Source organism: Ovis canadensis, chromosome 11, assembly GCF_042477335.2.
Source record: "Ovis canadensis isolate MfBH-ARS-UI-01 breed Bighorn chromosome 11, ARS-UI_OviCan_v2, whole genome shotgun sequence".
NCBI lineage: Eukaryota > Metazoa > Chordata > Mammalia > Artiodactyla > Bovidae > Ovis > Ovis canadensis.
The window spans coordinates 35,484,021-35,509,779 of NC_091255.1; the positions used below are offsets into that span (position 1 = coordinate 35,484,021).

Sequence of the window (25,759 nt, forward strand, 5' to 3'; positions counted from 1 at the left end):
TCCCTCCCACACCCAGGGCCTCCAGCACTCACTTCCCTCTGCTTCCTGGACGCAGATTCCAAGTCTCCCTACCTCTGTACGACCACCTTCACTCCTCTTCCCCTTCCCCAAGGACTGAATGGCCCCATCTTGAGGGAAAAAAAGCATCTCTCGTCTTCTTTCCTTAGTCCTTGCAGCCCCAGCCATCCAAAGGAATTCTCTGCACCCATCTCCTCCTCTCCTTGCTCTCAATCAGCTCAACCTCCCCGCTGATTTCACGTCTCATCTTTGCCTGTCTCCTGTCCTAGGACCTCTCAGCTTCCTCTCGTGTCTCCACTTTTCTACCTGCAGAAGAATGGTATTTCCCTCTCCAACTACTCTCCTACCACCTCCTTCTCACCCCAGAACCTACTGCTGCCCAGCCTCTGCCTCCTCATTCCCAGGCTCAGTAACTCAGAAACCTCCTCTCCATCTTCTTGGTGAAACGTCAACAACTTCCCCCTTCCCGGGAACATCCCACAAGATCCTAGAATCTCACCCCTGACCCCAGTGTTCCCCTGAATCTCACAGCCAGCCTGGTACACTCCATTCCTCCCAGCCTACACCCCCAGAAGAGGAGACTGAGGGGGAAGAAGATGGGAAGTGGCCTGGAGAATGGGAGATCTCAAAAACAAGGTCTCCCCAGGACTGGAGAAGGGAAAACATACTGTGAGCACAGAAAAGAAGGGGAAACAGGTGGTGGTGAATAATAATGGGGGGGGGGGCACAGAAACAAATTTGCATGGAGGTAGAGTCCAAGAGGAGGAGAGAGAGGAGGCATAGGAGGAAAGGACAGAAGTGATGAGTAGGGAAGGGGGTTAACACAGAGAAAGCCGGCTGACCCAGGCAGAGGACTCATCCTGGCCAGAGAGCCTGAGCTGGGGATCGGGGAGAGGGAGAAGGAGAATGCGTGGGAGGAAGAGAGAGACAGCATCCAGCACCAGCCAGCAGAGAGGGAAAGGCATCGAGGGCGGGAGGGCACAGGAGGGGTGCACAGGCCGAGGCAGGGGACAGAGGCGGAAAGGCCAGGCAACCAGAAATCTCCGGCCAGACCGATGGAAAGGGCTGGAGAGCCAGGCCCAGAGGCCGGAAGCAGGGGGGGGGGGGGGGGGCGGCGAGGTTGGCAGCGAAGGGCCAAGAGCAAATGAGGGCAGCAGGAGTTCTGAACAGAGCTCTGGACACAGAAAATGGAAACCGAGGTGGGGGTGCGTGAAGGAATGAAGAGGGCCCAGGCGCGGGGAGCATCCTGGGGAACGCACGCATCTCAACGCACGTGTGCGCACACACGCAGACACACACGCACACACACAACGGCTGTAAACTCTACACCCTCTCCCACTTGCCTGGCCTCTGTTTCTCCTCTTTGGGAACCAGGTGTTTCCGACGCCCCCAATGCCCCCTCCCTTGGCCCCAGGAACCCAAGCCCAGCCCACCAGCCCCAGCCGCCCCCCACCTCCGGCTCTCGCCCTACCGGGCCTTGGGGGTAGTTGTAGCTCCGAGGCTCCGAGGGCTGCACTGGGGAGGGGGCCGCCTGAGTCTCCTACCTTGAGGGGGGAGAAGTGGGCGTGGCCCACGACCCCTTGGACGGCCTCGAGGTGGGACAAGTTCCTCTCCGCCACGTGCACCAGCTCGGGGGCGTTTACCTGGTTGGGGAGGTGGGCCGGGCTGTGCTCCAGAGGGGGCGTGTCTTCATCTTGGTAGCGGTATTTCTGGGGACGGGGACGGAGGCGTCACGGGGGCCGGCCCAGCGCCTCGGGCTCCAGGCGGCCCGGCCCGGCGCGCCTCCGCTCCCCGGCCAGTGCAGTGCGGAAGGCCCTGGGGCCTGACCAGCTCCTCCCCCTCCCTGTCCTCCAGCCCATTGGCTCCCCTCTCTCCACCCTCCCCACAGCCCCCTCTCCCGCCAGGCCCTTGGCACCTCTCTTCTCTTCCCAAATCCGAACCCTCCCCGCAACTCTTCCAACTCCCAGCCTAGGACCCCCGCCTTCTCCCCAGCACACCCCTCCTCTGAAGTCCGTTTCTTCACCCCTTTCCCAGAGCTCTAGCCCCTCGGCCACGTGCACCCCTCCCCTTCTCTACTTCCATCCCCAGCATCTTTGCTTACCTCATCAGCTTCCCCCCACTTCCTCTTTACCTTAAGCCCATTCCCCATGTAACCTCCCTCCTTCGAGTTGCTTCTCCCATTCTGTACTCCATTCCACCCCGCTGCACCCTCCTTGCCTCAGTCTCCCTACTGCAGCCTCTGCCCCAGGAAGAAATCACTCCCCAGCACTTTGCAAGCCCCGGGCAGGGACCGCAGTCAGGCCCTTCAACTAGCAGGTACTTGGCATCAGCCCCCCTGACAGGACAAAGTGTTTAACCGGTCCAGCTGGCCTTGCTGGTTCCCAAGTCTTCGGCAAGGGGGCCCCAGGACTCCCCCACCTCTACAAATGCCCAGAGGCCAGCCAGCTAATCGGATATACTAGAAGAAGGGGGAGGGTGGGGGAGGAACAGAGATGGTAGGGCTCAGAAAGGGGGCAGGAATAGATGCCAGCTTCCAGGTTCAATAACTGCGGAAGTGGGTAGAACCTCAGAGTAAATTCCTGGTCTTCCTTTGGCCTTTAGGAGTGAAAGACCCAACCTGACCCCTGATTCCCCTTCCTAACTCACTGCATACCATCTCAAGGGCCTCCCTTACTAGCTTAATACAGACACCAGTCAATGAGATTAACGGAGGGACCAGAGAGGAGGGCAGCTGGAGACAGTAATGAAGGGTAGCGCCTCTGCCCCTCACAGAAGCAAACCCTTCCCAAGGCCAGGTTCTGTGAAGGAAGGGGAGGTTACCATGTGTAGGGCTCTCCCAGAGACTGCAGAAGACAGACTATGCTCCCCAGTACACATGGGTAAAAAGAGAAGGCAAGATTTCCCTCTCAAAAAAAGTATCTGAAAAGCTGAGAAGACCCCAACATTCAGAGGACAACTGGAGGAAGCTTATCAAGGTCAATGCCTGACACACAGTATGATTCTGAAAATTCTGAGGATGAGGAACCAAGGCTGAGGATGCAGTCCACTTTGGCCATGGTTAAGGATAAAGTAAGAGAATAGGAAGAGGAAAATGGTCCATTAAGACTCTCCAGATCCTTTTGTAGTTCATGAGCGTGATGATTGGGTGTTCACGCTGCTGCGTGACATGTGCCTCCCCGCAAACCTTGTTACGACACCGGCACATTACCCGTCTGACGTGAAAAAAAAAAAAAAAAAGACTCTCCAATCCAGGACAGAGACAGCTGAGATCAAGGAACACCTTGATATATTTTGTTTTAAGGCTGCACCACTGAGCATGCAGGATCTTAGTTCCCTGACCAGCGATCAAATCCATGCCCCCTGCAGTGGAAGTGTGGAGTCATAACTACTGGACCCTGCCAGGGAAGTCCCACCTCGATATGTTTGAAGTCTTAAAGAAAGAGAAGGGGCTCATCAAGGTACACTTTGTTTTCTGGCCTTGGAGACAGACTTGGAGAAAAAACTCCTAGCTCCCTCCAGGTTTCCATACCAAGAACACAAAAAGTGGAGAAGGGAAGTTAGAGGAAGTAGAAATCAAATAATCCTCCTCCAAGCTGGGCCCTCTTGGGTAACAGAATTCGATGAACTGAAAGAGGTTGTTGTGCCACATTCTGAAAAGGTGGTCTTCAGCCTGGATAGTGCAAGAGCTGAGGGACAGAGCCCCAAAACTGGAGGGGCCAGGGAGGGAAGGAGACAAGGAGACTGCTCTCCTCTTCACAAAGCCCCCAATTTCCTGTGTGACAACTGAGGCAGGGCCAAGGGTTGCAGCTTCAAGTTTTTGGAGTTTGGGACGGGGCAGGGAGGGTTTGAGCCCAAAGACCCTCCATCTTCGCCCCACCTCACAGAGAAAATTCCTGAATCCCGATGAAGAAATGTCAGGATGCACACAATGAAAATGGAAGTGTGGAAAGGGACATTTCACTGTTTATTCTAGAGAGGAGATGAAAGAAAATTTGTAGCACACTGAGACTGCAGACACCTCTCCCTTCCATACCCCTGTGGGGGGCGGGGTGTCTGGGACTGAGAAAAAGGCTCCTCCTGATCCAGTGACAAAGTCAGGGAGATAGGGAACAAGGAGAGGATTCCAGAGTTCACAGAATGTGGCTGAAAGAAGTTAGGGCCTATGTTCAGTCCCTGGAAATTTTTAAAGTAAATGTAGTAAGGAAAAACCTCTGGAGAGGTGGGGGTGAGAGAGTCATTAGGAAACTACAGACTGGGAGGTGGGGGTTGAGGTCAGCACCTCTCATCCCAGACTAAAGGACTACTAACACAAGGAGGCTAGGAAGGAGGGTCCCCTCTTTACGCTACTGAGGCTCAGGGCCGCGGCCAGCAACAGCTCCAGTGCAATTGGGACCAAGTCTGAACCCCCAATATATTAAGGCACAGGTAATATTATTAAGGCACAGGCATAGGATAAGTCAAAGGCCTGAGGTCGCTGTTGCTCTTTTCGCTTTGGCCCCCTCTTCACCGCCCCAGTTGCAAGAATGACCTGGAACGGAGGCTTGCACCCCCAGAATAGAGGGTTGTGAGTGAAAGTGAATGATTATAGGAGGGGCGACCCACTGCGCCTGTCCGCAAGACACTGCCACCCAGAGACCCCGCCAAGCAGAAGGAAGAGCGACAGCACTTGAAGCTTGCACCCCGAGATTTGGGGGGTCCGGAAAGAGGGGAGCGGGGCCGGAGCCCGTACCGCGGCACGTACCACGCAGAGACACATGGAGGCGAATCTGTTCCGAGCCGACATGGAGAAGGGGAGGGGGACTGAGGGGAGGGGATGGGTGGGAGAGCAAGGGTCCCGGGGTTGGGGAGGGGGAGGGGCAGAGGGGCGGGGGCTGCGGCGGCCGCGGCAACTGGAGGCTGCGGCCGGAGTGGGGGGGTGACGGCGCCTGCGCAGTGCGGGAGAGCGTCACGATGGGAGAGAAGGGGTGCGGGGAGACCCTCTTAGCCATCAACTTCCCTGGTTCCAGCAGTTTCTCTATGAACTTCACCGTGCACAGTATACTCCTATTCATTCACAAATACAGACATTCCTAAAATTACCAATTTATCGCTCTGGTTCTCTGGAATCCCTTGTGCTATCTAATCTCCCACCCCTAAAATCACCAAGCCCCTATTACAAAACCTCCCTGGACTCTCAGGGTGCAGGGAAGCAAGCAGCACTTCTCCCTCAGGTCAGAAGGACCCCCAAGGGGTCTAAACTGCCTCCCACAATCCCCTCCCCCAACCTCCCCAATGATTGTTAATGTAGACGACATCCCCACAGATGTCAAGACGTCTCCTATTCTAACCATCAGTAAAGTCCCACAGGATAGCCAGACGTTTTCCAAGAGTTGAAGGACCACAGATCCCTCAAATTAATCTACCCTTTAAATCAACCCTTTTAAAATTATATCTGTTCCCCCAGTCTGCTAACAGAGACCTTGAAATTAGTGCAGCTATTACCCTTGTAAACATCCAAATAACCAGTCCTCAGATTCATTTGGGGTCCCCTCTCCAAATCCTTGAACCTAATGAGATACTCATGACTTTTCTAATATACCATGCCCCAGTACCACCAGATCCCATTTCAGGGAATACTTAAGGGACCTTAAAGTTGACCTTCTGAATTCAGTTGCAACCTCTTCAGTTTATTACCACACTTCTAGATTAAGAGATATTTCTCTATTCCTTTTCTGTACTCTTTAAATGTATACATTATTCCTTTTTCTGGCTGCCCTCCTCTACATCTCAACATTCCTCACCACCCCACCCGCCATGATTCTGAATTTCAACTTTGTTGGAAGATTACTCCCAAATATATCTATCTCCCCCACACCTACGTCTCAAAAAATATTTACCAAAATAAGATCTGACCTGCAATTTCCAGTGGCCCACAAATCTCCCGTTACACACCAAAATGACTGCCTCTGATCTCTTCCATTTTGTCCCAAACTGAACCTGAAACCATCTCTTCTAAATATTCTCCCATTGAACTCCCACCTTTTCAACTCTTAAAGCCCAGCAAGCAATCTCCTAAAATCTGCTTCTCTGGCTTTTCTAAAATGCCTACAAATGATAGAGAGGACGGATTTCCCTAGAACCTGACCCATGCCCCCTCTCTTCCCGTTGACTAGAATCTGTTAGATACGCCCCCACGATGACCCCCAAAGTCCTAGTTTCATATCTGGATAGAATGCTTGTATCCTCAGAGGGAGTCAGTGCGGAAGGGGCTGAATTGGAAATTCCTTACAGAAAAGAAAATGCACAGGCCCTAGTTCTCCACCAGTGGGCGCTATGGCTATTAAGACCCTCCCCCATCCCCCATTTCCTTTTTCCCTCCATTTTCCGTTTCCCCGTTGCCTGGCAACACAGCAATCAAGGACTTTGCCGTCGCCTAGCAACCGTCTCCCTGGAACATAGCGTTGAGGTAGGAGGTTGTGCTCTGATGAAATCTTAACAGTCCTCCATCTTAGGAAAACTGAGACGTCAGATCGCCCAACCCCCGGATTCTCCTTTCCAAAGACCCCTACTCCCCGCAGTTTCTTAGACAACAGGCCCCTCAAACCCTGTCTCCTCTTTGCACATGGGACCACGCCACGCCCCTGCCGGGTCAGCCCCGCCCTCATTTACCCAGTCCTAAGGCCCCACCCCTTTCTGAGGTTGTTTGCCCGCCTCCCTTGGTAGAGTAAGCCAGACCCCGCCCACCTGCCTCCAGGAGACCACGCCTGCGTCCACTTCCCGCCCATTCGCTCCCCCGGCCTCGCCCACACTGCCCCTCCGCCACGCCCCAGTCGACCAATGAATGAGGCCGTAGGCCATACTGCCCCGCCCCCGACACCTTAGCTTTGCCCAATAAGGACCACCCGGAGGGTTTAACCGCTTCGCCTCCGGGACTCCAGCCAAATACCCCCGGTCTTTCCCCATTTTCCTCCCTCCCCCACTTGTTCTGCTCCGCCCTCCGCCACCCTCGCCCGGCCCTCAAGTCCGCCACGCAACTTCAGTCGTCGCCGGTTACCATGGCAACGGCGGCAGCAGCGCGGGGAGTAGGGGGAGGGACGGGGGCGGAGTGGGAGAAAGAGATGCTCAGAGACTCCGGCAGAAAGCGAGGCACAGAGTAAGATTAAGTGATAGCTATAAGGCAGAGTTAGCGCAAGGCACAGGGCCTGGCACATAGTAGGCATTCAGTAAATATTCCTTAAATTACTGCGGCAGAAATCTAAATATAGGCGATGAAAGATGGAGGAGTCAGATGTAGCTGGGAAGCTCAACGACCGCAAAGCATGAGCACCCTTTACCCCACCCAGCATTCTGGGGGGACAAGTGCCATGTGCCCCCCCTGCTGGCTCTTCCAAAGCTAACCCTCCGCTGCCCTGGATAGAGATGAACCACAACTCCCAACAGCCCCAGGGGCAGCAACCCTCTAACATTGACGATTCTCCTGCCTCAAAGCCTTATGGGACTTGGAGTCCCCGCCATCCCGAGACTGACAAGTTTTCCGGCCAAGGAATGTGGCCAGCCTGGGTCTCCACGCCCCTGTAAAACCCCAAAATGCATGATCCTCTCTGCGCAAGACTTTCCTTCGGGGATGCTCAACCCTGAGTTCCATCGAAGAAGCAGGATTCTTGAAGGGAGATGAATAAACCCATCCTCCCAGAATAGCTACCAATGCAGACAAGGCCCTCACCCTCCCTTCTCATATGTGCGTTCACGTGTTGGAAGCAGAGCCCACACATTCCAACTGGCTTTCTGTGTACACCTGCACATAAGGGACCATAGCCAGAAAGCCTAAGGCTAAGGGGCAGACTGAGGGCAGGAGTCAAGAGGTACTGAGGCTCAGACAGACCTTAAAGGAGAGAAGGCCAGAGAAACTGAGGCAGAAAAATCCACTGCAATTACAGGAGATGGGAAGAAGCAATATGGGAGAAAGCCCAAGCCCACAGAATGGAGGATAAGCAAGTAGCCCTCAAGAGAGGGTAGGGACTTGAACCTAAAGGTCCTCAGCCTTCAGTCTCCTCCAACCATGCTCACACATGCACAACACATGTGTAGATGCATGTGTATACATGTATGTGAGTTTGTGGCAGGGAACATGTGTGTCCTCAGCTCCCTGCCCTGAGAATCTGCAGTTCCCACTAAATATAACCCCCTCCCCAGCCTGTGACTCACCCAGACCCCGCCTCCCCGGCCCCCACTTCCTGTCCCACCCCCCAACCCCCAGCTGCCTGCCACCCGCCCAAGCCTCCCTCCACACACCAGGCTTCCAGCTTTCTAGTCCCAGAGTCTTAGAGCCAAGACCCAGGTATTCTGCAGCCCACCAGAAGCTTGCCAATGTTCCCCATCCTGGAGTTCCTGCACTTGGCAGGCTCACAGGGACACCCTTCTACAGATCTTCACTGCTGCCTGCCCAGCCCTCCTCCTACACCTTTTCACCCCAGTAATTTTAAATCCAGGCGTCCTCTCCCACCTTGATCCCAAGGGTCAGGGGTAACAGGAACATTCCCTTCCATCTGCTCGTCTCCCTCTTTCCCAACCAAGGTAGATACAGTGTGGGAGGAAGTGAGGATGCTGGACACCTGCCTGGGCCACCCCCAAAATTTTCACCACGCACCTGGTACCCCTCCTCAAATCCCCTCTCCTCAAGCCTCTCATCCTCTTCCAAAGAAGCTGGCAACCTCAGCTGCTGCAGCCTCCTACCTCCCCAGGGAGTACCCCGAACCCTAATCTCATCTGGTCCAATCCCTCAGGTGATTCTGTCAGGTTCCAGTTCCCTGACAACTCCCAACTATCCCCATTCCATACAACTGACCTTAAAATTAACAGTCCCCTCAAATTAAGAGCACCCCCAAATGCATATAAGATGCTTCTTTTATAATCTGAAGGCCCACTCCTTCCCTGCCAGCTGACACCCCCAGACCAGTCAGGTACTCACAACCAGTAACCTTCTACCTTCAAGCCAGGAGCCCCTGAAATTGGACAAGGCAACTGGACGCCAGCTTGTCCCCCAGGAGGGAAGAGGAACCCCCCCTCACATAGTCCACCTTCTAACATACACCAAGCAGGGCTCCCATGTGAGCCAGGCTTCTCCTTAAATAAGTCTCCCTCAACATCATTGGTGAACCTCAAAATCCACCAGATCCCCAAGTCACAGAATACCCCCCAATTTTCCATTTCTCTACAGGTACAAAGGGATCACTCCAGGGGGCACCTGTGGCCAAACCCAGCATTATCTCAGATGTGAACCCCAAACTAAATTATGACCCCCCCTCCCATCTGCTGATGCTCTCATTCCAGGGCCCCCAGCCGCAGATTAGGCCTGACTAACCCCTCCCCACGAACTCATACCCTCCCCCGAGTTTACAGGGCCCCCTATCATGCTTACCTTGGTTGTCACTATACAGAGACAGTCCATGTTGGGGGGCCTGGCCGCGGCAGCGGGTAAGGGGCTCTGACTTCATCGGAATTTCGTTCCTCCCCTCCGTGGGTTCTCACCCCTCCCCCCTCCGCACCCCACTTTTGCAGGGGGGGCCAGGATGGGGGGAGGGGTGAGAGGGGAAAGAGGGGGTTGGAGAAGGGAAGGGTAGGGGAGCGTGGGAGGGAGGGGAAGGGGGCCCTAAAAGGGGTCCCCAGTGGAGGGGAGGGGGCTTAGGGAGTACACCCCGATTCTCAGGAGGGGCGGGGGCACCGGGGGCTGGCAGCCCCGGGGTTCGGGGGCTGGGGCATGAGCTACGGTGGGGGAGGGGAACTGGATGTCGGGGAGCCCCGGGGTAGGGGAAGGTCTTGCCTAACGGCCAGGGGCTAGGGGCCGTGGCGGGGGAGTAGGGTGGGGGGGTCGGAGGCGGCAGCGGCCGAGGGAGCCGTGGAGCCGAGGAGGGAAGGGGAGAGAGGAGGAGAGAGGAAGCAGGGGGAGGGAGGGAGGTAGCGAAGAGCGAGAATGGGGGGGGTGCCTCGGTAGAGTTAACTCCTTCCGCGCTGGCAGGAACCCGGATAATGGGAAAGGAGATGGAGGCAGGAGCCCAGAGGCCCTGAGGCAAACATGGAGTCCCGGCCAGCCCCCAGCGAGGACAGCAGAGAGGCAGTGAGGAGGGAGTTTATTCCTCAGAGGAGGGAGCACCCACCCAGCCTCTCAAAGACTGGGAGCACCCAGGGTGGTTGAGATGCTGGAAAGAGGCCATGGTAGTGGGTAGGGAGTGCGGGAGGGGCTGGCAGGAGGGACCCCTGGGGGCCTAGGGCCCCCTCAGGATCTATAGGAGGGAACCTGGAAAGTGATTGCGTCCCGACTCTTACGCGCCTGAAACTGGGGCAGGTAAAGAAGAGGGGGAGCAGGAGCGCAAATGGACTACAGGACTGGAAAGAGAGCACTCCCCGCGGCCCTGACTCAGGAGGTGGCCCCCAGGGACCCCCAAGTCTCAGGTTCCTATTAGCAGTAGTCTGCTCACCCCTCCAGCCCTGCTGCACCCTCAGGAATTCAGAGCCCACCCCCCAATCCCCTTACCTGACTCTCTGAGATGGAAGCCTCATAATAGTCCAGGATGTCTGTCACAGGAACAGAGCTTGAGTTATCTCTCCCACCCCAGGCCTCCCTGGCCACCCCTGCCATCACCTCACCTCCATCCCCATCAGGTAAAGGAGGAACTCCTCCAGTCAACACTGGTGGACACTGATCCCTGATTTCCAGGTTCCCAACCAGCCCCCAAGTTCAGTAATCACCCTCGCAAGCACAGGCCAGCCCTTGTCACTGCTGCCCCTCAGAAAACTGGGGCTACTCACCCAGCAAGGCTTGGAAGAGGTCACTGTGCAGCACCGTAAGGAGAGGGGGTGCCCATCGCAATAGTGGGGGCGCCAGGAGCCAGAGGGCCGACTTGGGAGCTGGTGAAATGCAAGTGAGGGGGAGGGGTTGGGACAAGGAAGAGACAGAGGGACCAACACACTCAGACACACTCACCTCCTCTTCCTCAGCCTTTGCCTTCTCACCCCAGACTCTCTAGAAAGGTCCAGGGAGAGGGATCCCTGGGTCCCAGGCCCCACCCCACCCCCAGGCCTCCCCTTCACAAGGACGCCTGTTTTTCACCTCTTGGTCCTGGTCCCTCAGACATCTCTCTCTCCTCTCACTTTAATCTCTCTAATCCACCAGGGTTGGAGCTGAGCTGTCTTCTCCCCACCCAGTGTGAGCTGTCAGGTAAAGTAGGCAGTCTCTGACCCGCCCACTGTCCCATTCCTCCAGGGTCCTCAGGTACTATCATCACCACCTCCTTACACCCTTGGCCTCTCTCCCCAAAGCCAGGCATGACCAGCACATTTTCCTGAGGGCCAGGAAAGAGGATTAGCCCCAGAGTGCTCTGCTTTGGAAGCCCTAAAAGAAAGGCAATTGTCACTGTCTCCTGTGTTTGTCCTTCGTGAGAATGGCAACAAGATGGTCATACATTACCTAGAATTTCTTGACCCAAAGCTAGACGTGTGTGTGTGTGTGCACGCGCGTGTGTGTAGGGGACAGGACATGAGAACTCTTACAGTTCCTCTCAGGCTTGGGAAGAATCCATCTGCCCAGAGGTCCAGCACATGGTCTCAGGGAAGAACAAGAGGGCACAGACAGAGATGTTCAGGAAGGTGTCAGAGACCCTAAGGGAAAGGCAGCAAACCTGGGGGGTCCTCTCTATTGTGAAAATTTAGGTGTTTCCAGAGTTAGTGACAACTCCTACGACTCAAGATAATATGCCTGGGCAATTCACACCCACCTGGAGTCACCCACTCCTTTATTTCCCTCCCTTTTGTCTTGGCGGAGACGGATTTGAGCAGGACCTCAGAGTCTTTCCATTCCCCTGCCTCTGGTATCTTTCTTACACTTCTCTCTTTCCATCTCTCCCTTTTAACTCCAGCTGGGAAGTCCTCCTTTCAGTCTACCCTCCACCCCTCTGGGGGCAGATGCCTAAGTTCCTCCCTCTTCCGTCTCAGCCTATCTCATCACCCCTTCTGCTGGCTATGCTCTAGTTCGTACAAACTAGTTCATCTAGTTCGGATGAAGCTGTTTGGGGGATGACAACATTCGTTTGGAGATGACCCTAGGTCAACCAGATTGCAGGGGCTATGTGGCGTTCCGGAACTACAACTCCCAGCATGCTCCGGTGGCCGGAAGCCCCGCCCGCCGTGACCCGATGCATTGTGGAGGATGAGTCAGGGACGGGAAACTAGACTTTGGCAGGCGCGCGACAGCTCTAGGTCAGCCTTTAGGGCGCCGGAGACCGAAGCGGTTCAGAGATGCGGGCAGCGAGAATGGCTCCGAGCATGGGGCGGCAGCTGCTGAGACTGCGGGCCGGAAGGTATGTGTGTGACAGAGGGGAGGGGGACAGGAAGCCCAGGCACTGAGCCAGGACTGAACACCTACTCCCCACAGCTCGTGGTCCAGTGCGCTCTTGGGGCAGCCCCGGCCCGGCCCTGCCCGACGACCCTATGCCAGTGGGGTCGCCCAGGTAAGTGACAGCGACCTTTAAGGGATGTGAGAGCCGGAGTCCGCTTCGGCTCCCACCTCCCCGCCGCCGGCAGGGGTCTCCCTCTTGGTCCCTCCTAGTCACCTGCCAGTCGCCTGGCGCCCAAAGTAGGGGAAAGGGCAAACCAGGGTGCCCTGAGGATTAAACTAGGTGAAAGGTGTCGGATGCGCCCTCCCCTCTTCCGCTTTGCTCTTTTTGGCACTTCGGAATCCCTTTTCCTGGCCTCCTTAACCTTCCCTTTCCCCAGGCGGCTGTGGACCAGTCTGATTCCCAGCCTTCTGAGGCTTCCACCAGGGAAAAACGGGCCAACTCGGTACGTGGCTCCAAGCTGTGGAGGATCTAAACCGGGGGCAGACCCACCCCACACTGTTCCCTGACACCCCTTTCCTTCTCCCTGCGCAGGTATCTAAGTCCTTTGCTGTGGGGATGTTCAAGGGCCAGCTCACCACCGATCAGGTGTTTCCATACCCGTCTGGTAAGGAAATGAGTAGGCAGAGCCGGGCGGAGATGGGCAGCTTCCCCTGACTGCCTGGCCTGACCTGCCCTGCCTTCTCGCCACTCCCACCACCGCAGTGCTCAACGAGGACCAAACACAGTTTCTCAAAGAGCTGGTGGAGCCCGTGACCCGATTCTTTGAGGTGAGCAATGCCAGCCTGAGGAATAGAGGGCGTGGTTCCCGATGGAGAGAGGTTAAGGAGCCTGGAGGTGAGATCCTGTGCCTTCCCTAGGAGGTGAACGATGCTGCCAAGAATGACATGCTGGAAAGAGTGGAGGAGACCACCATGCAAGGTCTCAAGGAGTTGGGGGCCTTTGGTCTGCAAGTACCCAATGAACTGGGTGGCGTGGGCCTCTGCAACACCCAGGTGAGGGAGTCCCCACGGTCAACTCCTGCGTCCCAGTCTTCTACTTTCTTGCCCCTGGGGCAAAGGTCTCTGCCATGAGCTGCCCTGGGGGCCTGTGGGATGTTTCTTAACACAAAAATACTTGCAGTTCCCAAGGGTCATGGACCTCACCCAGGTTCCCAAGTCCTAATGGATCTCGAATGTGGGGATTGCCTGAGGATATGGTAGGGTACTTGCCTCCCACCAAGACCTAGAACAGACCTGCCAGTGTCCTCTGCCATTAGCCCACTTGCTCTGTCTACTCACTTTGCAGGGACACCCAAGTTGGGTTCTTTCCTGCTGCCCATACTTCCCTGTTAAGAGTGGGTCCCCATTTAGCCAATTACAGCCCCTAATGCCTGTTTCCCCTCCAGTATGCCCGATTGGTGGAGATCGTGGGCATGTATGACCTTGGTGTGGGCATCGTCCTGGGGGCCCATCAGAGCATCGGTTTCAAAGGCATCCTGCTCTTCGGCACAAAGGCCCAGAAAGAAAAATACCTCCCCAAACTGGCATCTGGTGAGGCAGCCCTAGAAAAGCCAGAGATTGGGGCTTGGCAGATTAGGCCGGCTGTACTTAGATCACTGCATAGCTGGGTGTGTTGGCTAGGGTAGGGGGGTCGGGGAGATTCTGGGAAAAGACATTCAGAATTCACTGAATATTGCCAGAGGCCTTAAAGAGGGATGGTTGTGCTCCAGGGGTGGGTGGTGGCACCAAAGTGCCTTCCGTGCCCATCGGAACCCAGGGTAAAGGAGCGCTCTCTCCAACAGGGGAGACTATAGCTGCTTTCTGTCTAACGGAGCCCTCCAGTGGATCAGATGCAGCGTCCATCCGATCCTCAGCTGTGCCCAGCCCCTGTGGAAAATACTATACCCTCAACGGAAGCAAGATTTGGATCAGGCACTCTTCCATTTCTCTCTCCACCTTCTGCCCAGTCCAGGCCCCACTGCTCCATCCTCCATGCCCTGACCACCTCTCGTTTTTCCACAGTAACGGGGGCCTGGCAGACATCTTTACGGTCTTTGCCAAGACACCAGTTACAGACACAGCCACTGGCGCTGTGAAGGAGAAGATCACAGCTTTTGTGGTGGAGAGGAGCTTTGGCGGCGTCACCCAGTGAGTGGGTTGGGGTGGAAGAGGGGGAGCCAGGGAAGCGGTGGTACCGAGTTCCAGGGCAGATGGCTGCCACAGGTCACCCTGGGGATGTGTGCAAAACCCAGAGCATCTGGATAGCATGTTCCCTCTGGGCCTAGCATGTAGGAAACTGATTTCAAGTTTGGCTCCACCAACCATTGAGCCCAGAGCACAGCAGCAGGATAAAGCCAGGCCTCCTCAGCCCTCTGGGTATGCAGGGGAATGCTGCCTGTACCTCTTTCGGGCTGGATCATAAGGAATGAGGGACTAATTCCCTCCACCCCAATGGCAATTTCTCCATCCTGTCACAGTGGGCCCCCTGAGAAGAAGATGGGCATCAAAGCCTCAAACACAGCAGAGGTGTACTTTGACGGAGTACGGGTGCCAGCAGAGAACGTACTGGGGGAGGTGGGGGGCGGCTTCAAGGTCGCCATGCATATTCTCAACAATGGAAGGTTTGGCATGGCTGCAGCCCTGGCAGGCACCATGAAAGGCATCATTGCTAAGGCGGTGAGTACCCTGCCTGTCCCAGGCCAGCCTGAATCTAAGCCTAAGTCATACTGTCTCCCTTTCCATGTGTCCCTGTCCCCTGCAGGCCCTCCCTCCACAAGAGACCCCTCCCCACCAGCAGATCACTTAGGTCTCCATCCATCCTGGACTGACTCTTGACTGTGGCCAAAGCCCATCCCTCCCAGTGCAGCCCAGCCCCCCTCCCAGAAAGAGGAGACTAGAGAACCATAGTGGGACACATGTGTCCTCTTCCAGGTGGATCATGCTGCTAACCGTACCCAGTTTGGAGAGAAAATTCACAACTTTGGGCTGATCCAGGAGAAGCTGGCCCGGATGGCTATGCTGCAGTATGTGACTGAGGTGAGGGCCGCCCCCTTGTCCCCAGAGCTCTTCTTCCCAGATGGGTCAGACTACAACCCCCAGCAGCACCTGGGGCAGTGGGTCTCCAGCTTTACACCAATGCCCTAGGGGATGCGGGGAGGCATAGCCAGTTCAGCTTCCGCAGGATGGGGAGAGCCATGCTGTTCCACCGAGGTGCTTCCAGAGGTCCCTGAAGTGCAGTCTATCCCACTCCGCCCTCATCACTTCATCCCTTCCAAGAAGTCAAATGCCTGCAAGCCCCTGATGAAATGACCGGGGGACCAAATGCTCGGACGTGCCTAAGCCATGGCATTGGAAGGTGAAGGGAAGGGTCAAAGGCTAAGGCAGACCTGGTCTTGTAAGATCTGGGTGACCAGATCAAGTCTGATGCAGCTTTTTTCCATTTCACTTCCTATGTCCCAACCTCAGTCCATGGCATACATGGTGAGTGCCAACATGGACCAGGGATCCACGGACTTCCAGATAGAGGCCGCCATCAGCAAAATCTTTGGCTCGGTGAGGTCCCAGGCCTGTGGGCAGGGAGAGCCAAGTTTGGGAGCCTGGCTCCAAAAGCAATCTGGGGTGTTTCTGTTCCTAGGAGGCAGCCTGGAAAGTGACAGATGAGTGCATCCAAATCATGGGGGGCATGGGCTTCATGAAGGTACAGACGCTTCTCTGCCGGGGTGGCTGCAGGGCCAGGAGGAGGCAGGCGCATGCCAGCGGGGACGCGTGATCTGTCTTCTCCTGTGGTAGGAGCCTGGGGTAGAGCGTGTGCTCCGAGATCTTCGCATCTTCCGGATCTTTGAGGGGACAAACGACATTCTCCGGCTGTTTGTGGCTCTGCAGGGCTGCATGGTAAGAGGGAGGAGAATCAGGGGGAGTTGGTGGGGAGGACGGTGAGTCCTGACTATGGGGCTCTCCTCCCCCACAGGACAAAGGAAAGGAACTCTCTGGGCTTGGCAATGCTCTAAAGAACCCTTTTGGGAATGCCGGCCTCCTGCTAGGAGAGGCAGGCAAACAGCTGAGGCGGTAAGCTTAAAAACCAGGGTGTGGTGGGGCGGGGCAGTGCATGGCAACTAACCAGTCACCCTCTGGCTTCCTCTTAAGGCGGGCAGGGCTGGGCAGTGGCCTGAGTCTCAGCGGCATCGTCCACCAGGAACTGAGTCGGAGTGGTGAGCTGGTACGTATGCAGTCAAGGTGGAGGGGCAGCCTGCATCAGAAGCTGAGGGGCCAGAACCGGGCCTCATCTCACCCCGGGCACCATCCCATCTCCTCAGGCAGTGCGGGCTCTGGAGCAGTTTGCCACCGTGGTGGAGGCCAAGCTGATAAAGCACAAGAAGGATATCATCAGTGAGTGAGCACGACCTCATTCCCACCCCCTCTTTCCTTCTCCCTCCCCCTAACCCACTCACTGCCCCCCCCCCCAACCCATCTACCTGGCAGATGAACAGTTTCTGCTGCAGCGTCTGGCAGACAGTGCCATTGACCTCTACGCCATGGTGGTGGTTCTGTCCAGGTGAGGAGGCAGTAGGGGAGACCTGAGTCGCAGTGGTGGTGGTGGGGGGAGGTCCCTGGGCGAGGGTCACAGCCCAGATGTGTTTTTCTCCTGCTTCCCACTAGGGCCTCAAGATCCCTGAGTGAAGGCCACCCCACAGCCCAGCATGAGAAAATGCTCTGTGACAGCTGGTGTATCGAGGTGAGATCCAGAGTTACTAAGTACAGGGGGCTGGAGGGGATCAAGGGACAGGTCTGAACCCCCTCCTTCCCCCTCCCTCCCCAGGCTGCAGCCCGGATCCGAGAGAACATGGCTGCTCTGCAGTCTGACCCCCAGCAGCAGGAGCTCTTCCGTAACTTCAAAAGCATCTCCAAGGCCCTGGTGGAGCGGGGCGGCGTGGTCACCAGCAATCCCCTTGGTTTCTGAGTACTCTCAATTACAGCCTGGCCCAAAATGTGCCTTTTCTCAAGCCAAAGCCCAGACCCCTTTCCTGCCCATCCTGGTTCTACCTTGAACGGGGCCCCAGCCCATGACTGTGCCTGCTCTCAGAGGGAGCACTTACTGCCTCACGAATAAAGTTTCCAACAAGTCACACTCTGCAACTGTATCTCTGTCCTTTCCCTTGCTGCCTGCCTCCCTCCCAAAGAAAGGAGCCAGAGGCGCAGGGAGTTTGCCCCTATTGCTTTATTTAGTGTTTATACAGGTGACTAAAATAAATAGAGTAACAAAAGCAGCTACACGGCCCCCAATACCAACTACCCCAGCTTCCTTTGACGGCTGTCTAGGGGAACCAACCCCCTTCCACGTCCCAGGGTACCAATGACTACCCTCCCACCCTGCTCAGGACAGAGCTGACTGGGCGAATGGATAAGGAGGTCACATTTAGGGGTTAGAAGGAGGGGGCCCAGGAGACAAGGATTCTTCATATAAAAGAAAAATTATCTACTAAAAAAATAGTCCCCAAAATGTAAGAAAATCTATTTTAACCCCCCAAAAGGCTTATAAAAAACAATAAAGCTAAAAATAACCAAAGGTCCCTTGTTGAACCCCAAAGAAAAGGGGAGGAACCAGGCACTGCTGGAAAGTCACAGTGGCAACAACCTCACAGCAGACAGCAGCCCACATGACAGGCTGAGTCCAAGCACCAGAGGAGTGATGAGCACATGATTGACAAGACATCCAATCACAGGACAGGAGCACCAAACACTGACAGCCGATCCAACGTGGCCCCACCATGGGCTCTACATGACATCCACAAAGAACTCACTGGGGTTGCCCATGGCCATGTGGAAGCTTTGGCGGCTGGCGGTCAACTCTGGGGGCACAGAGCCCAGGTCTCGGACTGGAGGGGCCCCTGGAGGCTGCACTGCTGGAGGGACAGGGGGTGGGGGTGGCGGCATCATGACCACCATCATGGGGTTATAAGGGAGGGCCATACCAGGAGGTGGGCCATAGGGATGCAGCCCTGGGTGGGCTCGGAGATTAGGAGCACCCCCTGATGAGCCCCTGGATGGGGGAGGGCCCCCGTCACCAGTCCCACCAGCTTCCCCACCCCGCCGAAGGCTGCCACCCCGGCTGGAAGGCTCAGACTCACTGCCACTGCCGGACTTGGACTCAGGGGCCCGATCCTCAGGCCTCCCCGTGCGCCCCGCCCCCCCATCACTTCGTGTCGACCCACTGCTCCGGCTCCCTGTGGGGAAAGGGGATAGGAGCAACTGAGCCACAGACCAGGTTCTTCGGCCTCCCCAGTCCGTGCTCCAGCCTCTGCTCCTTGGCTTTGCCTTGGCCCCCACATCCAGACCCAGCTATGTGGGGATTTGTCGGCAACTTACCCTCACTGTGCTGGCTGCTGGCACTGCCTCCACCGTAGGTGTAGGACGAGAGCTCATGGTAGGGTGGGGGCTGAGGACTGTATGGGTGTGGGGCTGGGTACTGGTATGAGAAAGTGGGCAGTAGGGGCCAGGGGGTGGCTCCAGGCAGAGGAGCCAAAGTATCCTGGTCTGAAGCGCCACTGGAGCCATCGTTGTCATTAAGAGACAGGTTGACTAGGTCTGGAAGGCAGAGAAGAGATCAAGGATCACTGCGCTGAGAAGCCAGGATGCCAAGACATCGAATGAGGAACCGGGAACGGCTTCCCCACAACCATCTGTGGCAGGGGTTAATGGGAGGGCCTCTGATAAGGAATGTCCCACCCGCCACAGCCGTCAGGGCAGGAACGTGGCCAGAGCCACCCTTAGTCCCACGTCTCCCCTCCCCAGCAGACACAACCCTGAACCTGCGCACAGCTCATCCAGCACAACAGAGGTGTATGTCAACCCCACGCCCATCATCAGCCAGTTCAGGGGCCAGTGAAGGACGCTTGCTGCTCAGCGTGCACAGCAGCCCCGGTTGGGTTTCTGGGCTAGGCCTCGAGCTAGAGACGCAGGACAAGGCCACCAGGGCCACTCTAGCTGGGCCAGGACAGGGGCACTCACAGCTCTCACAGCCACCACTGAGGTCTCCAAACACGTAATAGCACTGCTCAGAGAAGGTGATCTTGTTCACGGTGTGCCGGATGAGGCCCGCCTTGAGGAGCCCACTGGCGTACTTCCGGGCCTCACGCCGCTCAGGAAAGCCCTCCACGTGATGGTACAGCCAGTCCACCACATCCGAGCCTGGATCGCGGAAGACAGAGAAAGGCCTCAAGTTCTTCTCTCTAGCTTTCACCCCCTTTCCCAGTTTTGGCCCCCTCCTCTTCCTCCCCCACCACTTGCCCAGAGCCCAGCCACACCCAGGAAGGCGTTAGGGATGGTGATCTTGAGCCACATGCGGTCCCGAACTTCCAGTCCCGATTCTGGAGCGGCCATGGCCTTGGTCACAGACGCCATGTCTGTGTGGATAGAGAGGCCCCGGCCCTCACAGCCTGATGGAGGACAATCAGGGAGTCAGAGTTAGGACCAAGGCCCATGGAGCAGTGGAGTCACACCACAGCAGGTGGCCTTCCAGGGAGCGAGGATGAGATGGGCCGGCAGGCTCACCATCAGGAAGAGAGGATCCAGAGGTGATGGTACTCATGGACGAGGAGCCTGGATAGGCTGGGAAGGTGCCAGTCAGTGCAGCAGAGTGTGAGACCCAGGCAGCAGGGTCGATCGGCTGGATGGGCTCATCTGCAACAGCAAAGGCCACCAGGATGGTCACCTCTCAACCACAGAGAGCCACCCCCGTCCCTCCTCAGACTCCTGTTCCAGCTCCGCCGTGCCCCCCTATCGTGCCACTCCCTGTAGCGTGGAGGCCAGGAGTACCCACTTCTGCCCTGTCCTCCTAGCTGCAGGACCCCTAAGCATCACTCACTTCGGGGGAGAGTGAAGTAGGCCTGGGGAGAGGGATCCCAGCACTTGGCCACCGTCAGCACAATGGGGCTGTGGGGAAGAGAAGGTCAGTCAAGTGGGGGTAAGGGCAGAGGCCTGAGGAGAGGGGAGGCCTGGAATGAGAATGGGTGAAGGACAGAAAGAAGGAAAGAGGAGAGACCAAAGGCATGACTGGGCCTGAGAAAATGATGGTGAAAGGCTCTACAACAAGGGTGACTAACACAGGCCACTCTTTAAAAACATACTGCTGAGTAATTTAAGAGAGAAGACACTGCACGACCCCACTCAGAGAAAGTCCCAAAACAGGTAAAACTAAAGTGTGTTGTTCAAAGACATGTGTATGGCCAGTCAAATGAGGACCAAGCACACTACTGTGGTGACGACCAAAGAATCAAGAGCCTGGTTGCCTCTGGGAGAATGAGACGCGAGGGGCCAGGAGGGGACACTGGGGGGACCCTATGTGGGTCAGCAAGCTTCTAGGTCATGACCTAAGCGGTGGGGACATGGCCACCTGTTCACCCCAGACTCATGACATCACACATTTTAGTTTTCTGAACTTTTTGACCAGCTCTATATTATGTTTCCCCACTGTGTATTATGACAAAACCAAAAAAAAAAGTGAAAAGGCAAAGAAAGAGGACTGAGGACTTGGACCAGCGCACAGGCTCACCCTGGCTTGTGCACGATGTCCCTCAGCACCCGCACTGCATCATCATTGCTCATGTTCTCAAAGTTCATGTCGTTCACCTGGCAGGAGGGACCATGGGTCAAAGGCAAGAGGGAGGGGCTGAGAGCACTGGCCAAGTCAGTGCATGGCCCTGCTCCAGCTCACCTGCAAAAGCATGTCCCCGGGTTCGATGCGCCCATCAGCCGCCACAGCCCCACCCTTCATGATGGAGCCAATGTAGATGCCACCGTCTCCCCTCTCATTGCTCTGGCCCACAATAGAGATGCCCAGGAAGTTATACTTTTCTGTAGAGGGAAGCCAGGTGATGAGGGGAAGCGCCAACTGCATGCCCCCCAGGGACCCTAGAGACCAGATCCTCCCAGCCCCTCCATACCCATGTTGAGCGTGACTGTGATGATGTTGAGAGACATGGTGGAATCAGTGACGCTGCTGAAGGATGAGGCCTGTGGTGGGCAAAGGGGAAGGAGCGGGACTGCTTCTAACACCCCGGGACAAGCCACGGGATTCCCGGACCTCGGACCGTCTAGGCCAAGGCCCGAACCCCCAACTTCCCCAAAGGAGGTCCAGCTGACCCACAAGAAGCCCCTCACCCTCTCCAGGCGGGGTGGCCGCTGTTTCCTTCGCCGCCGGTGGCGCTTGAGGAGGCGGGAGGCACTGCTCTGCTCTGTGGAGCTGCTGAACCTGCTGGGAGGTCGGGCAGTAGTCATGGGGCCAAAGGAAAGGACGGGAAGGGGGGCTAGTGCCCTGGGGAGGTCCGAGGAGCCTCACCTGCTCATGGTGTCGTCCTCGTCTGAGTCCCCTAGGCTGGTGCTCTCCAGCTCACTGGTCATGAGGGTGGAGGAGCTCTCGTACCCCGCCAGGTGGCGCTCCAGCCTGGAGGGGCCGCTGGGCCTGTGGCCCCCCGCTGAAGAGGAAGAGGCACCTCAGGAATCAGGCTCCTCACCACATCTGGCCTAGATGCTTCTGTTCTGTGAGAGCCAACCCCTCCCCAGCTCCCACTCTAGCCGGCCTCCAGGCCCGGTTCCCCTCACCGCCATGCTCACTGCTGTCTCGCCTGCGAGGCCGCTCCCGCCTCAGAGACACCACTGACTCTGTTTCTGTCTCGGGCTCCAGGTTTTCCCGGCTGCTGGACACGTTAGGGCTAGATGGGCAGAGAGGGTTCCCGACCTCCATCAGTGGGACAGGGCCCCAAACCCTCGGCTTCCCCTCCCATGGGGCTTGGATTCCCTCCTCACCTCCCTCCCCTGGATGCAAGAATCCCAAGGACTCACTGGAAAGATGGAGGCCTGGAGTCCCCAATGCCACTGGTCCTCTCTGGGGGCAGAGGGGGCAGAGGTGGGGGTGGAGGAGCAAGGTCTGTCCGAGGCTCATGGGCTGGGGGCGCCATCTCAGGTTGCGGGTTATCTGATGACACTAGCTAGAAGGGTACCAAAAAAACACAGCTCAACAGGGAAGTGAAGGCCTATGAGGTAGGAGTAAGAGAAAGAACTAGAAAAGGCAACAGGGCCTGAGAGAACCTGGAGAAAAGCACACAGAAAAAAAGCAGCAGCAAGTGTTAGAGGCTCCAGAAAGAGAACACTGAGAGGCTCCAACTGGCTGGCTCTCCAAACAGCTAAGGAGGAAAAACATCCCAACTGTCCAGTGGTTGGGACTTGGAGCTTTCACTCTCAAGGCCGGGTTCAATCCCCAGTTGGGAAAGCCACATGGTGCATGGCCAAACACAAAGAAACAAACAGGTAAGGAAGCAAACAGTCACAGATTCCAGCAGCTGAGATGGATGGGCACAGGCTGAGGCTTGGAGGAGCTGGGAAGTGCCAAAGGGACTGGTCATCAAAGCCAGGCCGCTTACCCAGGATACTACCCTTCCATTGAAACAGGGAAGGCGAGCATTGTCATCTGAAATCTCTTCCTTCACCACCCTGCCAAGAGATAAGATAAAGGTCAGTGAAACTGGAACGGCTTTCCCCACTCCCACCTGCATTTGAAGTTTCTCCCAATCTTCATCCAGCTCAAGGATGTTGATTTCCTCCCACCATGGTAAATCCTCTTCTCTGACATTGAGACACTTCACTCTTACACCGAAGAAATCACCAAACTGAATTCCCTTTCCTTATTTCTCCTTCTTTCCCCAGTTCATCCTTGGGCTCAGCGTTGTTCCAGAGCTTTCCAAGAGTCTGATTGAAACCTCTCAGCCCAATTTCAAAGGCCTTCCCCTAAGGCTGCCCTAGCTGCCCCCAATATCTAACCTTAGAAGCCTCACAGGCAGCCACCCCATTCCACACACAATTGCCCCACAAAGGCTTTGTGCTCCTTGTCTACGTCTCTAATCTTATGCTTTCCTTAGTTTTCTCTAACTCACTTTCAGATGGATGTTCAAATGTACTGTCATCTAGTAACAACACCCATTAGATCAAAGAATGGTACTTAGTAGACTGAGCTCCTAAGGAGTGGTGAAGTCCAGATCCCCGTTCCTCCGTGCTTCACCTGGCACAAACTCTGCATTAAGCAATTTGCTCCTCCTGACAGACCCCAAAGCCCAGCCGTGAGGGCGATCTCACCCATGGGTTCCTTCAATGGACCGAACTTGCTCCTTCTTTGCAACCACCAGACGGAATCATCAGTGCTAATTTTGTTCAACACCAAGTTCAACCCCAAGTCCCTGACCACACAGCAAAGTACCTGATGCTGCCTAAGCACTAACAAACACCTGTTGGCTAAACTGATAAACATACTGATCATGAGACATTCTGCCCTGAACACTCTCACACACATTCACCCCCAAAATTAGGACCGCCTGTCTAATTAATCCTTTAGACTAATATGATTCTAGGACCCTGGATATATGTCAACTCAATCCCATCTATTATTAACGTGATGACACAGCCCAGCGACTACCAATCTATCTCAGCCTAACACTTGTATTCTTCACAGCATAATCCAATCTCAACACAGTCCAGCCTGCCAAGTGATTTAGTTCAAGAAGTAGACTCCATGCTAATAAACACAACGACCATTTACCAAGAACATACATACCATGCACTTGTACTAAGCATTTCACTCTGGTTAACTGTTTCACAGACGAAATCAATGAACAAAGTTAAATGCCCCAGGTTATACAGTGCTGACAAACACAAGAACCTTGAATTTCAATACAAGGTAACTCCCAAGACAGTACCACCATCCCTACCTCCAGGTCTTTCTAGATAAAGTCCAGTCTGTTCAGCTTTCCTAGAATCCAAGCTATCCCAGCCTAAGGCAGCCTCCCTTCAAGAGCTGCGATTGAGGACAAACAGTACAGTCCTAAAGGTATAAAACACAAAAAGGGCTACCCTGAATTATTTAAGGTTCCAGACTATCCCAAATTATCCAGGATAGCCCAAAACTATTCTAGTATAAGCTAGAATGTCCCCTCAAGCAGCTGTCTACACCAATATAGACTAGAATATCCCAATACAGCTGTCTGTACTAACATAGACATGGTCAGCCCTGTGTACCCCTATATTGAGTATCCCCAAAAAAACTAGACCCCCAAAGAAACAAAGATCAACAGAACCCAGTGCAGACCATAATAGCAGCCCAATACAGCACACTGCCTTAGTACAGACTAGAATATCCACCAAACAATCCTGTCTGACTTAGTATCACAGAGAACATCCCAAATTGGCCCAGTATAGCCCAGTTGACATCAGCAGGTTTCCCAATATCCCTCCACAACCTGTGTGGCACAGGACTGCTCACAATGTAGTTACCAGAGGATACATCAACCTACCTCATCGCTGTCCAGAACACCCGAAAATAAATCAGTGTACTACTCCAGTATAGCCTAATCTTCTCTAATCTGGTTTAGCAGTGCCCAGTCTGTCCTCCTACAGCTCCGTGCGCCTCAATCTATCCAAGCGTAACGTTGTCCGTCCTGGGATAATCAATCTACACCAGCACAGTAAAATCCGCTCCACTAGTGCCCAGAAAATCACAGCATGTCCCAAGGTAGCCCGATGCCCCTGAATATCACCCACTCCACAAAAGCACAGCCCCCATCCATCCTGTTCTAGGCCTCGCGCTCACCCGAAATCCTGATCCATAGACTTGAAAAAGTACTTGGCGCCCGCGGGCCGCTGCAGGACGCTCTTGAAATCGCCGAGGGTGATGCGCTCGGCGGGGACGGGGATCTTCACCAGGTAGGGAGTCTCTTCTTCATCCAGGTGGTAAATCACCTTCGTCTCCCCAACACCACCGCCCCCCGCGCCGCTGCCCGCCATGGTCTCGCCCGCGCGCTCCCGGGCTCCGCCGCCCACCCAAAGGGGCTGTTCGCCCCCGCCGCGCCTGCGCAGTCCCGCGAACCGACGCACGAGCACCAGGACCGACACAGCGCCAGAGAGGTGTGAAAGGGAGGAAGGCGGGGGTCAGCAGGGTGGCGGCGGCGAAAAAGGGGGTCGAGCCGTGGAGCGCTTCCCAAAGCCGCGGGCTCCGCCGCCGCCGCCGCCGCCACCGCTTTCGCGAGTGCCCTCCAAGCGCCCCGCCCACCTCTCCCCACGTCACGTGATCAGAACCGACTCCACCCCCTTTTCGAAACGCCTCCACCACGTGATCATCTCGTGGTCACGTGACCTCTCGGCTCCGCCTAGTACCCCCGCCACATGATTGCTGCTTTCAGCAACGGTCTCCCAACCTTCTGCGGCTCCTCCTCCTTGTGTGTCCGCACCCGCGTCCTCCGACTACCCTGACCAGGCTGGGCTTTGCCCTCAGGGGGCAAGCAAGCAATGCCTGCACGCTTTATCTGCTCCGGCAGGGAGCTCCACGCAACTTTCATGCGTTGGAGCGCGCGT

The 25,759-nt window shown here is 55.9% G+C and overlaps 3 protein-coding genes and 1 non-coding gene across 15 annotated transcripts in view; 2 read left to right on the forward strand and 2 right to left on the reverse strand.

The window, feature by feature from the left end:
• The window catches only part of DLG4 (discs large MAGUK scaffold protein 4), a 26,047-nt gene extending 13,425 nt beyond the window's left edge, over positions 1-12,622 (reverse strand). For 2 of the 9 annotated variants that reach the window (XM_069603459.1, XM_069603458.1), the window contains exons 1-2: positions 9,416-9,535; positions 1,662-1,727 (exon numbers count right to left, since the gene is read on the reverse strand). In XM_069603459.1, the coding sequence (XP_069459560.1) occupies positions 1,662-1,727; positions 9,416-9,445 (96 nt within the window). In that variant the 5' untranslated portion in view covers positions 9,446-9,535. Of the gene's footprint in view, positions 1-1,562; positions 1,728-9,415; positions 9,797-10,528; positions 10,570-10,803; positions 10,903-11,768 lie in introns of those variants that run through there. The other 7 variants (XM_069603460.1, XR_011259863.1, XR_011259862.1 and 4 more) reach the window with 7 other exon arrangements.
• LOC138415583 (small nucleolar RNA U13) lies at positions 3,132-3,236 on the forward strand. The gene has a single exon (XR_011247331.1). It is a non-coding gene; the product is annotated as a small nucleolar RNA U13 (small nucleolar RNA).
• Positions 12,175-17,490, forward strand: ACADVL (acyl-CoA dehydrogenase very long chain). Its single transcript, XM_069603469.1, has 20 exons — positions 12,175-12,350; positions 12,425-12,500; positions 12,766-12,831; positions 12,921-12,993; positions 13,092-13,156; positions 13,247-13,381; positions 13,774-13,918; positions 14,170-14,299; positions 14,390-14,515; positions 14,845-15,043; positions 15,299-15,403; positions 15,833-15,919; positions 16,002-16,064; positions 16,157-16,258; positions 16,335-16,432; positions 16,511-16,583; positions 16,681-16,753; positions 16,847-16,919; positions 17,024-17,099; positions 17,184-17,490. Exons 1-20 carry the CDS (start codon positions 12,289-12,291, stop codon positions 17,322-17,324), a joined length of 1,968 nt encoding a protein of 655 aa, XP_069459570.1. The 5' UTR covers positions 12,175-12,288; the 3' UTR covers positions 17,325-17,490.
• Positions 17,491-17,564: 74 nt separating this feature from the next.
• On the reverse strand, positions 17,565-25,490 carry DVL2 (dishevelled segment polarity protein 2). 4 transcript variants are annotated; one of them, XM_069603468.1, is made up of 15 exons: positions 24,999-25,490; positions 22,783-22,852; positions 22,205-22,350; positions 21,977-22,074; positions 21,702-21,837; positions 21,524-21,614; positions 21,307-21,376; positions 21,078-21,217; positions 20,916-20,992; positions 20,229-20,296; positions 19,916-20,044; positions 19,669-19,800; positions 19,373-19,552; positions 18,731-18,949; positions 17,565-18,588 (listed from the first exon to the last, which is right to left on the reverse strand). In XM_069603468.1, the coding sequence occupies exons 1-15, from the start codon at positions 25,190-25,192 to the stop codon at positions 18,140-18,142; spliced, it is 2,199 nt and encodes a 732-aa protein (XP_069459569.1). In that variant the 5' UTR covers positions 25,193-25,490; the 3' UTR covers positions 17,565-18,139. The 4 variants fall into 4 exon arrangements, with proteins under 4 accessions (XP_069459569.1, XP_069459567.1, XP_069459568.1 ...); XM_069603466.1 differs by having other exon boundaries at positions 21,965-22,074; positions 24,999-25,479; XM_069603467.1 differs by having other exon boundaries at positions 21,524-21,617; positions 24,999-25,460.
• Positions 25,491-25,759: the final 269 nt, after the last annotated feature.

What these genes read in the sequence shown, in the direction of transcription:
- ACADVL (XM_069603469.1), top strand. Translation starts at nt 12,289, where the DNA reads ATGCGGGCAGCGAGAATGGCTCCGAGCATGGGGCGGCAGCTGCTGAGA. An exon ending in CTGAGACTGCGGGCCGGAAG is followed by an intron (nt 12,351 to 12,424) that starts GTATGTGTGTGA and finishes TACTCCCCACAG; the next exon opens with CTCGTGGTCCAGTGCGCTCT. An exon ending in CCTCCCCAAACTGGCATCTG is followed by an intron (nt 13,919 to 14,169) that starts GTGAGGCAGCCC and finishes TCTCTCCAACAG; the next exon opens with GGGAGACTATAGCTGCTTTC.
- DVL2 (XM_069603465.1), bottom strand. Translation starts at nt 25,192, where the DNA reads ATGGCGGGCAGCGGCGCGGGGGGCGGTGGTGTTGGGGAGACGAAGGTG. An exon ending in GAGGACGACACCATGAGCAG is followed by an intron (nt 21,618 to 21,701) that starts GTGAGGCTCCTC and finishes CCGACCTCCCAG; the next exon opens with CAGGTTCAGCAGCTCCACAG. An exon ending in TGGATCCTCTCTTCCTGATG is followed by an intron (nt 19,801 to 19,915) that starts GTGAGCCTGCCG and finishes GTCCTCCATCAG; the next exon opens with GCTGTGAGGGCCGGGGCCTC.